The 16,240-nt window shown below is 41.0% G+C and overlaps 1 protein-coding gene across 2 annotated transcripts in view; it reads right to left on the bottom strand.

The window, feature by feature from the left end:
- Positions 1-16,240, bottom strand: part of TMEM117 (transmembrane protein 117) — a 237,560-nt gene that overhangs the window by 26,798 nt on the left and 194,522 nt on the right. For both annotated transcript variants that reach the window (XM_064448161.1, XM_064448169.1), the window contains exon 6: positions 14,764-14,923. In XM_064448161.1, coding sequence (XP_064304231.1) covers positions 14,764-14,923 — 160 coding nt within the window. The remainder of the gene's footprint in view (positions 1-14,763; positions 14,924-16,240) is intronic.

Here is a 16,240-nt window from a genome sequence, read left to right as displayed (position 1 = left end):
CCTGCAAATTAATACAGTTGTGTCAAGTTGGGGCCACCATCTACGTGAAGGCTGAAAACAGAGCCAGGATGCTGGAGCACAGTCCTGTAGAGCTGGGAAAAGCCTCACCTCTGACGATGTAAAATTCAGCAGGTGAAGGGGACAGAGGCTGTTCTTCCTTCTGGACCCCTCCCAACCACAGAGTGACAGAGCGAGAAAACTCTGTATGGGAAACCCTGGTGATTTTCACCCTTCTCAGCTCTTTGGTGTAGTTTCATAAGTGCAAAAGAAAGAAAGGCAACAACCTGTTTGCACTACGAGAAGAGAGCTTTTTTGGGTTTATTTTGCTATTGAAATGGCACTAGAGGATTTCCTACAAGCTTTACCACAAGGGCACCCAGTTACTACTGCAGCAGGTACCATAAAGAACAGATAGAAATCACAGCACTGCTGCTTACCATTCAAATGTGCCTGCCTGTGTACAATGTACTGATTTAATTTGCTTATAACTTTTCCAAATTTATCTGCTTGGGTTGAACACAGCCCATGCCAGGTGTCTGCCTCAGGCTGTTTTTTTTTTCTGTTTGGTTCTATGTTTCTGTTTTAGGGTTTTGACATTTTCAGCCAGCACCATTCAAACACTTCTGAGAGTGAGACCAAAGAGAAAATAAGCTGCTTTGCTTTGTAGAAATGCCTCATGCTTTGAAGTAGAGACGTACAGTTTAGCAAGGGAGTATCTTTGTGTCAGAGATGTGCCTTTTGCTTCCCTGTGAATATCTGTCCCAAACTGGAAGAGTTTAAGGTACCTTTGAAAAGCCAGTAATTTTCATACTTGCAAGAATTTAGCTAAAAGTTCAGAAACAAGTATCTTCACGAACTGTGCATCACTCAGCATGCCAAAGTGTCCTCAGCTCCTATAGCTCATCAGAACCTGCCACTCTCAGAAGAGGGACAGAGCATCCTCCATTCCCCCTCTGCCTCCCACCCGCATTGCTGTTGCTGGCAGGACTCTGAGCTGCTGTCAAACAGGGACTGAGCTGGCTCAGCACAGCAGCTAAGGAACTGAGAGCCATCTTTCCTGTAATTACTGATCCCAAGTACTCTGCATGCAGATGGAGCCAGGCACCTGGAGCTGAGGGAAGATGGGGGCAGGAGTGCTCCTGGCTCTGGGTCTAATTCTGGCAGGGATGCAGTGGCCCAAGCCCTGTCCTCCTCCTCCCCACCAGCCCTCTCTAAGAGGCTGAGCAGAAGGACTGGCATATCCGTGTGCAGCCACACAGTTAAATGAAGGCTGTGTCCACCTGGGCCATGCTGTGAAGGGGAACAAGAGCAGAGAGAGAAAGGTTGGACAGGAAAATCAGAGTAGGCTACAAAAAAGGAGTGGGAATACTTGGGCAAGAAGGTGGGTGTTAGAAAGGATGGTGGGGATGGCAGCAGGAGGTTGGGACTGGCTGGCTAAGGAAAAGGGAGTGACCTGGCAAGAGAGGGAAGGGAGGAAAGGAGAGATTTTTATTTGAACAGCAGGCTCCGGGTGAATGATTAGGATTCACTGGATGTGGAAGCTAGAAATCAGAGACTTAAAGACTGAAAACTGGAATTGGATAAAAGTAATAGGATATGTCACAGAACCAGGGATGAGGAACACCCAGGATGGGGGCAGAGAGGGAGAGAGGGTTTGGAAGTGACAGGAAGGAAGAAGCCAAGTTTGGGGAAATGGTCAGAAAGTGTCAGTGCCTCTTTGGCCCTGGGGTTTGGACTGGTCACCATGACTCCAGTTACCACCCAATGCTGTTAACAACCAGATGTGAAGCCCAGAGGGGACGTACGTGCCTTCTCTTCCTTTTGAAGTGGCTCATGGGAAGAAAAAACACACACTGCAATTAGCAGGTAGTTCACATGGCAAATATCTATGCAGGGGAGCTAACAGTTCCAGTACCCTGATAAGACACATCAGAGTCATATGGCAGACTTTTGATTTTGAGGTTGCTATCTTTTTGTGAAGACTAAAGGATACATGCACATAGAGCCCTGCATTAAGGGAACTGACTGGAGGTTTCAATGGTGAAGACTCATGAACTAGGAGATGTCAAGCCAAGGTTGTCTGTACCGTGTGTGTATGCATGGTACAATGCTTAGTTACATGACCACACACTGTTCCAGAGGACATGACCCTTTTTCATTAAAGAGGATTTAACTTGAGATTGTGAGGTGGGAACATATAGTGACAGAGAGCCCTGTAGTTCTCCTGTGCTCTGCACCTGCTGCACAAGCTGGAAGGTGTGTGGGAAGAAGGGTGCAAATTCAAGAGACAGCAGGAGATGTGAAAACATTTACCTCTTGTTGCAGGGGTCACTGCTGCCAGAAGGAAGTGAATTAGGCTAACTCTACCATGACGTGTCTGGGAGATCCTAAGTGAATCGTTCTAAAACCAAATTATTCCCAAACAGTTATAAATTGTTTGCTATTTTTTCTTCTCTGTGATTGCCTCCACATCCCACCTAAGCTTAGATTTGTTCAAGTGTCAAGTGCTCATGGCTAGTATTGAAATCAACGAGAGCTGGACCTGAATATATCGCCACTGGTGAGAAGAGAAAGGGTTGACAAAATATCCATAGGGATAGCAAGAGTCCTATAGTGTATAGCACTACCTAGATAGGACTGCCTTGTACTCCTTTAAGATCAGCATAAGAAGTAACCGGTCTTCTTTATGGAGCTAAATGTATGACACAGTTATAGCCATCACTCAAAACAAGCAAAGAAACTGCTTTTACAACTGTTTGAATTCTACAAGGGAAATAGGGCTGTTGGTATAATAATATATAAAATTACATCAAGTAAATATGTGCCTGTGTCTGCTCCTAATGAAATAATATGCTAGACCCTCCTCCCCCAGTTAGGCAACTGCTCACCTAAAAGATGGGTAATAATATACATTTTCATAATAATGTCCTCAGACATCTAAAATTAGAGACCCTTTGACTTTAATTTCTTTGTGCCTCAGTATAAAATGTGGACAATAATACTCCTATTGTGAAGGCTATTGTGAAGATAAATACATTAATTCTTGAAAAGCCCTTAGGAAGTACAGCAATGAGTGTCACAAAAAAGCCCATGAGGAAATGAATTATTTCATCTTCCTATCAAAGTTTCAACTGTGTGCAGTAAGTAAGGCCTGGGGCCACATGCTGCACAGAAAGGGTAAACCAAAATATTGACTAGCTTCTCATTAAGCGCACACCATTCATCCAGTCCAGCAAGTGAGACAGAGGTCCTGTGGAAAATGGGATGTGAATAGATAATTAAAGATTGTATCATAATGCATACTCACAATAGGGGTGAAAAGTTTATACCGGTGACCTTAATTCTGGCATCTCCTAACTTCTGAATGCATGACTCTGCAGCCTCAGTAGTGCTGTCTCATTCTTAACACCATTTTTTAATGTGTAACTATATTTGTGTTTCTTAATCATCTGCTCATTTCTGATATTAGGCTTGTTTGTGTGATGCTTTTCTTCCTCTCATCCCCTGTATTTGGAACACTTTGTCCAGATATGCAAATCTTTGCAGCCTGACCTTGAGGAATAGTAGGAGTTTGTATTATTTAGATTAGTGCAGTAATTGTTTGGCCCAGATGCCAGAAACATCCCCAAGGGTATTTAACATTCATTCAGAAGACGTAGCTGTTGCTTCGCAACTTAAGGTCAGGACAAAAGTACCAACTTGCAGCCAAGAAAACACGCTGCAGCTCTCGCTTGGGAGGCGGCAGCCGCAGGTGGCTGGTGCGGCACCAAGCAGGCTGCCTTCAGAAATGCTACGGGGCACAGTCTGGACAGTCTGAGCAGCCTTCTCCAACACACAGTCTGCAGAAACCAGGCCGAATCAGGGCCATCAAAAAGTATGCTTGTGGACTCAAGCTGGGACAGCGGTCCCTTTGGCTTCCTCTAACTCTGCCTGCCTGATAAAGCAGATCAATTAATCACTTCTTTTCTGCCACCTATTCCTAAACAGATCGTGTGCTGTACATGGGATTGCTGCTGCTGCTGTTGGAGATTGCTTGTTTCTCCACTTTGGGCACACAATTCTGAAGTGGAATGAAATTTCATTATAAACCTAATACATGCTGCACATTGTATATAGTCAAACCCAAAGAGACCACCTGAGAGAAACCAAAAGCAAAGAGCTATCCAAGAAGGATTATAGGATTAGATCCTTAAATCCATAGCAAGATACATTAGAAAGAGATGTACACTGTTTTCTCATTTTCATCTACAGGTGATAAAATGGATTACCTAGCCACAAATTTCCAGCATTTAATTGCTCATGTGGTAGCTGATGTGAGAAACAACATCATAGCAGAGCTCACTGAGAACGGATGGAAAGTGAAATCGAAGCTGGTTTTATATGACAGGTGAAAGGTGAAATAAAATCACAGCCCAGAATAACCAGTACCAGCCAGAACAGCTACAGTGCAGTCTTCTAGATTACCGTATCACGTAAGTAATGCTGGTGGGGATGCAAGCTGCAAATGCACTGAGAAACGCAGTGCTCCGTAGGCTTCTACAGCTGCTGAAGAAGAGATGGAAACAGAGTCAGCCAGGACAGAATAAAAGCTTCTTGAAGGTGCAAGCCAAATTTGGCTGGCTGCAGCAGAAAAGCAGCCCTGTCAGGTTTGGGTCACTGAAACCATGTGAGTACTTCATCCTGGGAGTGGGGCTCCACCACCAGCATCTGCCTTTGCTCTGTGCCTACCTCTGTGCCACTGGTGTGCCATACAGCGCTGCTGGCTGGAGGGAGAGGATTTCAGGGGATCAAGAGTTTCAAGTCCTTCTCCCTGCTGCCGTGCTACCCAGCACAGCAGGACCAGCTGGCTACCGCCATGGTCTTTCTTCAGAGACAGGGAACTGCTTGCAAATGGCTGCTTCAAGCTGGAGGTGGCCAGGCACGGAGCTGCAGCTGTGGCTGTGGGACCTGAGCTGCTTCCCTCCCTTACGGCCCTCCCGAGTGCTTCAGACCACTCCCAGCAACCTGCTGCCTTAGGAACACGGGCTGCCTTGTTCAGAGCCGGTCCTGAAAGCAGCTCTTTAATTCACCTATCTTCACCCAGGAAGAAATGGATTCAGTGCCTGGTGTAACCAAATTCAAAGGCCCCGAAAGATCCACCTTGCATTGGTTGATGATGGTCCCTTCCACACCTGTGGCTGCCCTCCCTGTGAGATGAAGGCATAGGGAGCCAGCTGTACTCATCACATACTACCTGAGGCTGTGCCGTTCTGGTATCAGAAGCATCAAAACAAGTTCAGCATTACTGGCTACTGCAGCAATCAAACAAGTGTTATGGGAGGGAGGAGAAACATCTAGCTCTTTCCCAGTTTGATTAACATCACTTCTGGTCTCAGTTCCTACCATTTCAACAGTAGTAACAATGTGTTAATGCACCTACAGCACCTGTTGGCTCATGCAGGGCTCAAAGGAATGTTAATGAAAAATTATATTGCAAATACTGTCTAGGTACTAGGAAGAGACAGAGGAGAGGTTAATTATTTGGGGACCAGCTAAAAACATAGTACAGTCCAAAGTCAGCTGCAGCGCACTACTGAGACTATTTGGGAGACTCTATAGGCATGTTGATTTAGTTGCTTTGCTGCTCCAGTGGGAAAGGCAGATTCACACTGTGTCATGCAATGCTGGTCCCCAGTCTATCTGTCAGATCTGGTAAGTGTTGTGCTGGGAATCTCCCCTCCCTGATGAACATTACAGGACGGGCAGGCAAACATGGTCAGATTCCAGAAAAGAGAAATGTTTTAGCTTCTGACCTGTAGGAAACTAGAAACCTGGCTGACTTAAGGCCACACTTACACAACACCTCTGACCCACAGGGACACGATGCCAAACACAATACAGCTGAATAATTAAATGTTAGTTCAAAATCAGAGACCATTGCAACTCTAATTTCAAATCACTAAAAGCATTAGGGAATACTTCCCCTTCTCTACACATATGAGAATGAATTACTTATTGATGGGTTCAATAAAGCCTGATTCTAACAGATGCAAAAATATCTATTGTGCTCAGTATCTCAAGACACTCAGTGATTAACTACATACGTCCCTTTTGTTACACAAAGAAAAGCAGCAACTTTATAGCACGTTAGAAGAACTCAAAGGCAATAAAAGTATATCTTTTTGTTAATGTTTCATATACAGGCTTCAAACTTTCCAAGTAAGTATAAACAACTGCCATTCAATCAGCTTTGCAGAAATAATGCAGTTAGACCAACAATGTCAGGCATGTTCTAGTTTTTCTTCCCCTCTAAGGTTTGATTAAGAGCAACAAAGCTGGTTTTGCTCCTTCTCCTTACTTGAACTCAGTATTGCTGCTAGGTGGATCTGTATGCCCAGGTACGACCTGTCACTAAGTCCTGTAAATTCAGTATGCCATGTAGCTAAATGTAAGACACAGATAGGCACAAAACTTGTTCTAAGGCAACACTCCATCTAGTGATGGCAAACTGAGGTTTATCTTTCTTTTTTTAATTCACATGGCTGCATTTACAAATTGCATGCAATTCTATTGCTTAGGAAACAGCTGAACCAGTTCAATCTCATCTCAGATTTTTCATTTTTGGATAAAATCCTGTGTAACAACACTCATTACAAATCAAATTTCTACAATCAAATAATACATTCCAGAGCACTGCTGTGGAGTTGAAATTATCTGAATGTCACCATTACTGTTTTATCAATATATATCACAGCAATATAATCTTAAAGCAATGCAACTCATCAGACATACATCTCACAACAACAAAGCCTATCACACACTGATTATAGCAGAATTTGTGAAAAGACTCTCCTTGCAGCTGAAAATGAAAATAGTCCTGTGAAAGATTTGCAAACAATTTCCAGCTTTTCTTGTTCCTAGAATTCCACAGGTTTTGTGCATTTGGGCTGGATATGGTGGTTTCAGAGGGCAGTGTGTGAAAATGCTAGGCCTGCTTTTGGAGTACTGCTTCATTATGTCAGGCAAATACCTGCACTGCAAAAGAAGGGCCTCAGTGTCACATGTATGGCACGTACCCGTTGTCAGGGTAAAAGGGAACGACTGTGACAAATGAGAAGGTTTTTCAGCTAATTCATTTGTGTGTAGTCATCTCAGAGCCAAGGGGCTCCAGCTGGGACTGGTGCCTGATTATGCCAGAAGCTGTACCAAGTCAGACAGCATCCTTCTCTGAGCACCTTAGGGGCTAAGCAGACAATCAGACAACTAGTGAAAGAAAAGAACTACAGTTGTTCCTTTTCAGCAAATGAGGAACTGAGCCAGAGAGCTAAAAAAAGGGCCCAGCCCTCAGCCAGTATAAATTGGCACAATGCGATTCAGGTCAGCAGAAGTACACCAAGTTGCAGCAGCTGAAACAAACCCTGGAGTTGAATCTATAATGCCTGAAGCAAATACAATGCATCCAAGTAAGATTTAACTATCTGCAACCAGTGTAAAGGATGAAAATTACTTAAGATACTGTACTTCACATGTCTTATTTGACAAAATCCACAGCATAAAATGATGGTGCCAGTTATCAAACTGGACAAGCACACAATGAAAACACTGCAATATAAACAGACAGCTCATTAAAAAGGTAGGGTATATAATGTGCAATAAGGGACAAGATACACCCACCTTTTCTTAGGGGAAAATGATTTTGCTTATCATTTTCTTACTCCCAAAGTAACTGAAAGAGTTGAAGAAATAAACTACTCTATAGTGGGTTCTGGCAAGGGGGCGAAAGACTGTTTCAGGGATTTTCGAAAGGAATTTATACATCTAGATCTTGAAAATATTCCAACAGAATCTTCTGGGTTTTAATTACCCATAACAATGCTGTCCTTCCCCCCCATCATCCTTTTACATAAACACTACCTACACTTCCATCAAACTCAAAATATGTTTCCCTTCAAAATAAAAGCAGTGGATTTCAAATGCATTGTTTTATTCTCTGATCTATAACTATAGTACATTTCCAGTCTCTTTGCCTGGTCCACAGAAAACAACAATGTGAAGGAGGGGTGGAGGGTCCATGCACCGGTTCCTCAGAGCCTCACTTCCCTGCCAGGAAAGGGACTGGGATATTTTACACTGTGGGACACTGACTCCATTTCTAGCTGCTTGTTCCTGAGCTGTCAAACAGGCCATTTCTGGGACCACACTAACTTGTCCCTCTCTGTACATGATAGCTAGGAAATAACCCACTCCCTTGATACTGGTCATAGACAGAAGATACAGGAAAGCTAACAGAAAACAGGTGTCTGAGAGGATGGACAAAAGCAGAGCTCAGGAGAGCTACTGTTCTGTATTCAAAATAGAAAGGAAAAAGACTTGATACCCCTCAAACCAGTGACTCCCAGAGAAAAAAAAGCATTTTGGGACTGAGAAATTCAATGCAGATATAAATCCATGAGTAACAGCTGTGGAGGCAGAATCAAGAAAATGAACAATTCTAGGATAGGCAAGAAAGACCCATGTCTGACCCACTAGAAACAAATGCTACGGTGCCAATAATGGCATGAGAAACGTTATAATTTTGTTGTTTAAATGGTGTTTAGGAATGTACCCAGGTCTGTCACTCAAATTTGTGGTAAGCACAAATAAAGTGAAGCTGTAGATCAAGAGTTGTTCCCTTCTAGTCCTTCTAATTCTCTTTTATTTGTCAGGGTTATTTTTGAACGTTTTACATCAGTGCTAATAAGGAACATTTCCATGATCCATAGAAGGATGAGGATGTAGAAAGGATAAAAGTCTCTATGTGAGAGACTTTGCAGGAAGGAAAATCTATTACTTGCTACAGAAAGGTTTCTCCCAAGGTTACCTCACTTGAACTTGTCCCCTTCTCCTTCAGAGATCTGCAGTCCATGGGAGGTGTAGTACTGCAGAGCCAACCCTCACAGTAGGCTTCTTTGGCAAACATTGCACAATGAGCCGAGTACAAGCGCGTGTTCAAAATGCTTGCCCATTTTTGAAATGCTGTTTGACAGGCATGCCTAAAATCTGCTAGTGAAGGGCAACGTGCTCAGAGCGGAATGAAACACTCCACATAATATCTGAAAAAAGTAGCCCAGGCCGTATGGCACTGTAAAACCTTGCCACATGTAATGGCTGCGGACGCCAGTAACAGAGACAGATCTGCCATCAGTTTTATTAAAGGTGAATTCCCATCTATCCTGACTCCTCTGAAAAACCTGTCACTGGTTACCTGCCCTTATGGCAAGGCTCCCATCTTGAAAGGGCAAGTAGTACATGAATAAAAAACCACAGTAACCCCTCACATACAGAAATCCTGAATGTCAGAGATGCAAAAGCTCTTTGCTAACTTCACTAACACAGATGTTTCTCACGGGTTTTGACTTGTATTTTATTATTGTGTCTTTAAATGTTACAAAACCCACCAAAGGTATGATGGAAAGTCCTCAAGACATCGAAGCGCTCACTTCTTCAGGAGCTGTTGTGCTAAATGGGAGGCTTTTAGAAGGACACTCATTCAAAGTTTGGTAACTTCCTTGGGAACAAACTATACATTGGTGCTTTTTGCTGTTGCTTCTTAGGAAACAAAAAATTTTATACATCACTCTTGAATCAAATGTACAGCTGAGAGGATCTACTCTGACAGGAATGACAAACTATTTTGTATATCCTGCTTTGTCTATGAACACAAAATCATTTCTTGCTTATAATTTCAAAGAAGAACTACTATACCTGTGTATTCTGCTTAAGTGCAAATCAGGATTCTCCTCTCATTTGTATACGTGCAAATTAATCCTATCACATTACTGAGTGTAAATCCAGTCAAAAGTCACAATCAAATTATGTTTGCAAAGGTAAATAGATTTTCTAAAAAAAACCCCAAACCTCTAAAAATCAAGTCTTTACCCACTTTGTGTGGACAAGACCATATTTCCACTCTATGTTTTACCTTAACTATTCAAGCAAATGATATCTTCTTCTATGCACTTGATGTTGTGTGTGGTGTTTCTTAATATGCTCGCACATCGTACCAGATTTTCATCAGAACAGCCTCTTCATCAGTGTAAAACTGAAAATAAATGGAACTGTCCCCACTTTATGTATTTGTTAACAAGACCAGACTCTGTTCCATTTTGCTGATAACATTCCTCTGTTATTTTTTAACAATGACATATACAAAGCAAAAATAACTTTACAATGTAGCTAAATTCGCTACTTTTTTTCAGGGTATTACAAGGAACTAGAAGAAAAAAGCACAGGAGAGCCTAAATAAAGATTTTCTTCAATCTGTTAACCTTCTAATTCTCTTATTAAAACTCTACCAAAGACAGAAGACCAGACTTTCTGCAGAGAAAAAGAAGTAGCAGGCCACTCATTAAACATGTTGATGTTCAAGTGGAGTAGCAAGGAGTGATCTACAGTTATACGTTTAAGCAATTTACATATAAATATATTATGAAAAAGACATTTGAAAAATGGTTATTATTTAAAAAAAAAATCTGTCTGCTCGTACCCTAATACCTACATACGCAGAGATCCAGCACTAGTCATACAGAATGTTGTTAATTATCTAACTCTCTTTGACCTTCATTTCTTTCAAGTTACCCAGAAGGAAAAAATTCTATTCTCTTTATTTAAAAGAATATTCCCATTTTGGTATTAATGGGATTATTTTGCTAGTTTGGTTAAAGATTCACATACAAGAGCTTTCTCAAAGAATCTTAGACATAAGCGCTTCCTGGCTTCTGTCTATTCCACTCAGCCACTACAGAATTTCTCCAGTTTATTGAAGAATAAATTCTCCTTTTGGAATCAAATACTATTTTCAGGTAGCTTTTAAATCACTCAGACGTATCTGATTGTACTGTCAGATAAAAAGTTGCTGTAAGTCATAAGGGTTGCAAGAATTTGCACAATGGGACTTGCAAAGCGCTCAGCAAGGTAGCTACGGCGTGCAACTCCACAGTGATGCTGAAATACTCCACGGTCTTTCAGAAGTCTGGAGAAACCTGTAAATGCTCACAAAAGACACTACAGAGATGAAACAGTTCATCTCCCCTGGACACACAAGGTTTAATAATCCAGTCACCACAGGCTCTTGCCCATTAGCAAAGTCACTAAGAACATAACACCAAAAACTAAAAAAAAACAGAAAAAGCAGTATATTGGCTGATGCATGAGTTACTGTCTGCTTGCTCAAATAGAGGTATTCAGAACGTGGGTTTATAGTTTATATTTTCATATTTACTCATTTAATTAACAGCTTTTCCATTACATCTCTCAGAAAGCTAACTAAATATGTGAATTTTTCATTAAAATAGTAAAAAGTTCTATGATATGATAACAGCATTACTACATATCCACCTTTAATGTGTGTGGTCTTGCACTCAGTCTGAAACTAAGGCTAAAAATAAAATGATGCCCCCGTACAGCAGTGAATGCAGTAGGTGCCAGAAATATACATATGTTGGTATCTTGCCATCTCAATTATCAGGGCAGACATAATTAAACACATTGTGAAAATGACTAATTTCTTCAATTCTGTACTGTGGAAAAAATAATAAACTTGTATTTATTTCCTTACTATAAACCAGCACATGTCCTTTAAAATGAACTAATGCTCACCTGCATTAGACTGAATTTGATCTGTTGTTTTTCAATTAGAAAATATGCAAGCTCTGTATTTAAAAAAACAGTGTTTATATTTACATTGGATAAAACATTCTGACAAACAGGACTGGAATAAAGACCTCTGTGCCACCTCTTGAACAGCCTAGAATGGGTATTGTCTCTGATACGCTGTCCTAGACCCACTGAAACTTAAATTCCTTTCAAACCGTGGCCAGGCAGAACTAGGAGAAGTGGAGATCACCCTGCCTGCAACAGTTAGACATGTTCTAAAGGAGTCTCACTGATGAAACACTGGCAGGGAAACGCTACTTTTGCCCTTTGACCAGCTATGGAAACAGCTGAGCGGGATCCTTGCAGAGCTGCAGCTCTGGCCTCGAGTTGTGCCACCCTCATAACATTTCTTTCGAATTTGGCTTAAGCGATGGTTCCTCTCAGCTCGTCATGTTGGGTCTGTTTACTCTCCGTGGAGAGAAACATGCACCTCTAGGACCTGATTCTTCCTATCCTACTGTAGATGTTTGAAAGCACCCCAACTGTACCTTTATCCCTCCATTGACTATACAGACACAGTGATTAAAATCGGGTAGATATGTATCCACAGCAGTCATCTATTACAGGCACTCAGGGTCCCTTCCTTCGCTCCAAAGAGGGTGGATGCGGTGAAGTGTCACAGCAAGGTTGGCAGAAGAGGTAGGAACAGAGCCTGAGCCAGAAGCTAGCCACACTATCCATGAGGTCCTGTTGCAGTCCTGCAACCCTCTCTGCGATCTGTTTTCTCAGATTGCCTTAACATTTCTGCAGTCATAACTTTCACATTTACATTTCAGAGACAAGTCTTCTACTCTGACGCTCACCTGTGCTCTTCTCCCTGTCCCGTCCCCTGGTTATTTGGTGAATTGCTTGGACTGGGGGAGCCTTTGCACACTAGGAGAGTGGGGCTGGGAGGCAGCCAGGGTTTGTTACAGAATGGAAAACAAAGCTAAAAAGTGCACGTGCCCTTTAGCATCACTCATGTATAGCTGTCTATATAAGGTTCAGCTGTCTGTGTTCTCTTCACACGTCTCCCTGGGTTATGGCTAATTGAAAAAAGGTAATTCTTCAGGGTAGGCATGCTCAGTCCTTTATTTCTTTCTTATGCTCTACATAGGGCTTAGATAAATATTAAATTATAGTAATACTAAGAAGACAAAGCCATCCTTCACAATTACTTGATTATTTTTCACAGCATTGAGAACAGGTTTCCAAACTCAATTGGTTTTCTCTTGTTGCTAAACGCAGTATTAACACTACCATTTAGAGGGACAGAAAAAGCCTGTACTCAAAAATTAGATGAGACTTACTCTGTGCTCTTAGTTAGTATCAGTCTTAAACAGAAATTGCGTAATACTAAGTGGGGGTTTTTTTTTTTTCCTAATTTACCAGTTTGTTGCTAAAGCTTGTTAAGTTAGAAAAAAAATCTGTGAAACAGACAACACTATTAAAAAGAATTTCTAGAAACGTAATTCTAAAGCATACTTCAGTCAAAGGATCATGATCTTCACTTGTGATTTAATACTTTGCTGTCTCGACTTTATTGCAGTAGCAATGCAATGATGCCAGAGCTACACTGTAAATAAAACATGCCAACTTAGTTGCATAGTCCAAATAACTTTAAATAGATAAATAACTCCATCCCACAACATCAGTCAAAAATACAATTAAAAACAGCCTCTTGCTTTGTGTCGTAAAAATACGGAATAGTACTCAGGACAGGTTGTTTCAAATAAAATTCTTCCCTACATTCAGTAACTCCAAAGTCAAAGTACTGGAACTTCATTTTTCAAAGTCGAAAGGATGATTTAATAATTATTTGGTATGAAGACAACTCTGTTTCTCTACCCTGCATACAATATCAAATTCAACATAGCTTGATACATCATGTTTTTTTATTCACTCTTTCATTACAGCCCTGTGAAGTACAATCATTTATTATACATTCTCTTGAATCTTTTGAAACAGCAAACAAAACGTAAAATGCAAAGGGAGAGAAAGGAAAGCACCAGAAACCTCACTAGAAAAGCAATATTCCCTTTCTTACCATCTTTGTTCTAGCCATAAACGGCACTGAACAGTGGTGGACATTGGAAAATAAAACTCAGCTGTAGGACTTTATGCAGCTTTAATGTCCTAGTACAGCAGTGATAAATTCTGAGAGCCACCACAGTGTCACCACTATGATAATTACTAAAGCAATAGATATCTCATTAAAGAGGACTAAGTGTCACAGAAACAGTCTTTGCTAGCAGAGTTAGTTGGTAATGTTCTGGAGAGAAAGGACCCATCAGTTCTCAAATTCCTTGCTAAACTTCAGTTCAACAGCCTAACATGACTAGGACTAAAAGCAAAAGTCACTCAGGCCTTTGATGCTCCTTTTCCTTGCCCCAGCCCAAATGACCTAATTCTTCACAGAGCATTGGGTGAGTTACTCACACAAGGCTCACTCCAGACAAATGCAAAAGGTAGAGCACAGCATCACATGAAGGAGGTTTTTGGCCATATACTTATGACCCAGATTCCTTTCTTAACAGCTAGATTCAAAGAAGCAGGCGTCAGGCAGACTACAGGGAATCATCTCCCCAGTTAACCTTGCTGGCAGAAGACATTACAGTACAAGGACCTGTCATCAAAGTAAAGAAACCTTCATCTGAAAGTGGAATCTTAATAGCAAATACTAAATTTCATCTATTAAAATGCTCTAAGGTGTGTGTGTACCTAATACTGTAAATGCCTGAAATACAGAATAATTTATTTCTTGTTTGGCTGAACTTCTCTCATCTTTCTAATAGAAGCTTTGAATTTACAAAACAGCTAGCTTCTGTTTCTTTTTCTGATGTCGTTTTTGCAGAAAACACCTTCTAATCTGGAAAGTCATGCAGTTCTTACCTGGTAGTCTAAGAAGAGAAATCAGCAATGTTCTCACAATAAAAGGTCAGCAGGCTTTTTGCTAAGTCACTGAGAATGGTGTTACAAAATGCCTCTACTAATAGGAATTGCAAACTAAACATTTATTTACCTTTACGCAGTCTTAACACCATTTGCTCTAGAGGAAATAGTGTGACTAGGCAGCCTCAGCAGCTTGAATGAAACATTAGAAGAGTGTACCTGCATGACAATAAGAAGGTCAAACACCAAGATGAAAGACGCCAAGAAGGCTCTTGAGACCTCGTCACTTGGCAGAAATCCACGATTCAGCTTGTCCCAGCTGATCCAGTCAGTAGTGATGACAAGCACAACTACAGAGGTCAGAGTAAACAGAACCGTCCTGCAAGGGAAAAAAATAGCTCAGAGACAATATGATAGTAATGAAGATGCATCATTCTATTTTATGTGTCTTCTAATGGTCAGCTAATGCTTTATCAGTACTTTTCCACTGATGAAGAGACTGAAGAAAATTAAGTGTACAAACAAATAGTTTAATTCAGAATAGGAAAGCAGTCAGTTGTATCCTCAGTAAAAAGAAATTTAGTAGCTAGTACTAAACATGGTGCAAAATTAGGCTGCAGTGTATCACTCTTGTTCTTCAACCCATATTTTACACTGAAGATACAAACCAATTAAGTGAAATAAGAAAGAAGTAAACTACAATAATGTACCAATTATGGTATGATCTAGGCCAAATTCAAATGAACAATTTGAGAGAACATTTTCTAAGGCACCAAAGACATTAGAACCTTCGAAAATACTCTTCTCAGCTGTAGGAGCTATAAGACACCAACTGTGAAGTTTAATTTTTATACAGAAACACGTCTGTATGAAAGAAATTTTCATTGCATTAAATTAATCTTTAGTAAATTCTGGTGGTTGCAGAAAGATTTAGCTTTGTGTCTCCTAAGATGTCCTCTGTACAAGTTTTCCACACATCTTACGGCATATCTGAGAAGTCAGTGAAGAGTAAATTACAAAAGTAATAAAGCCTCCATATGAATGCTATGAGAACTCCAGAAGACAGATTTGGCTAATTCATACAATTTTGCAATATGGTATTTAAGAAAATATCTTCCTAAGCTATCCCCTCAAAATAGCTCTGCATCATTTCCAGCAGCACTTTGGTGATATCCTTCAGAGGTGGCAGCGATGACTGATTGTATTCCTGGTTCCATGGAAGAAGGCAAATCTAGCTGATAATTTGAGGGGGAGCAAGGCTTCTCCCAGTAGCCATGGCTGTCAGTAAATCTGCACTATAACAGGAGCATATCAGCATCTGAATGCACAGACATGGCTAAATAATTGCGGCAGGGTGGAGGTTTTTTTCTACAGCAATAAAGCATCATTTTCTTCAGCTACTGAGGGCTGTAAAACAATGTGAAGAATATTTCCCGTGACACTTCCACATGTGACAAATGCTCAGAAGAATAAAAGAAAAATCTGTACACCAGTAGTCACAGGCTACCAGTCTGTAGGCATTTCTTTTAATAAATCAGCCTTGGCTGTGCCTGTGTAGAGAGGGAAAACAAATACGCACATAAACAGTAGTGTACACATTTGGACTTCTGAACATCATTCTTCTGTGGCACGATGGGCTGCATTTCTTCACAATATAATGAGACACAAAATGACTTGATTGCTACCACCTTTACTT

Source organism: Phalacrocorax carbo, chromosome 1, assembly GCF_963921805.1.
Source record: "Phalacrocorax carbo chromosome 1, bPhaCar2.1, whole genome shotgun sequence".
NCBI lineage: Eukaryota > Metazoa > Chordata > Aves > Suliformes > Phalacrocoracidae > Phalacrocorax > Phalacrocorax carbo.
Note: the sequence above shows the minus strand (reverse complement) of the source record. Positions and strands in the feature narration are given on the sequence as shown.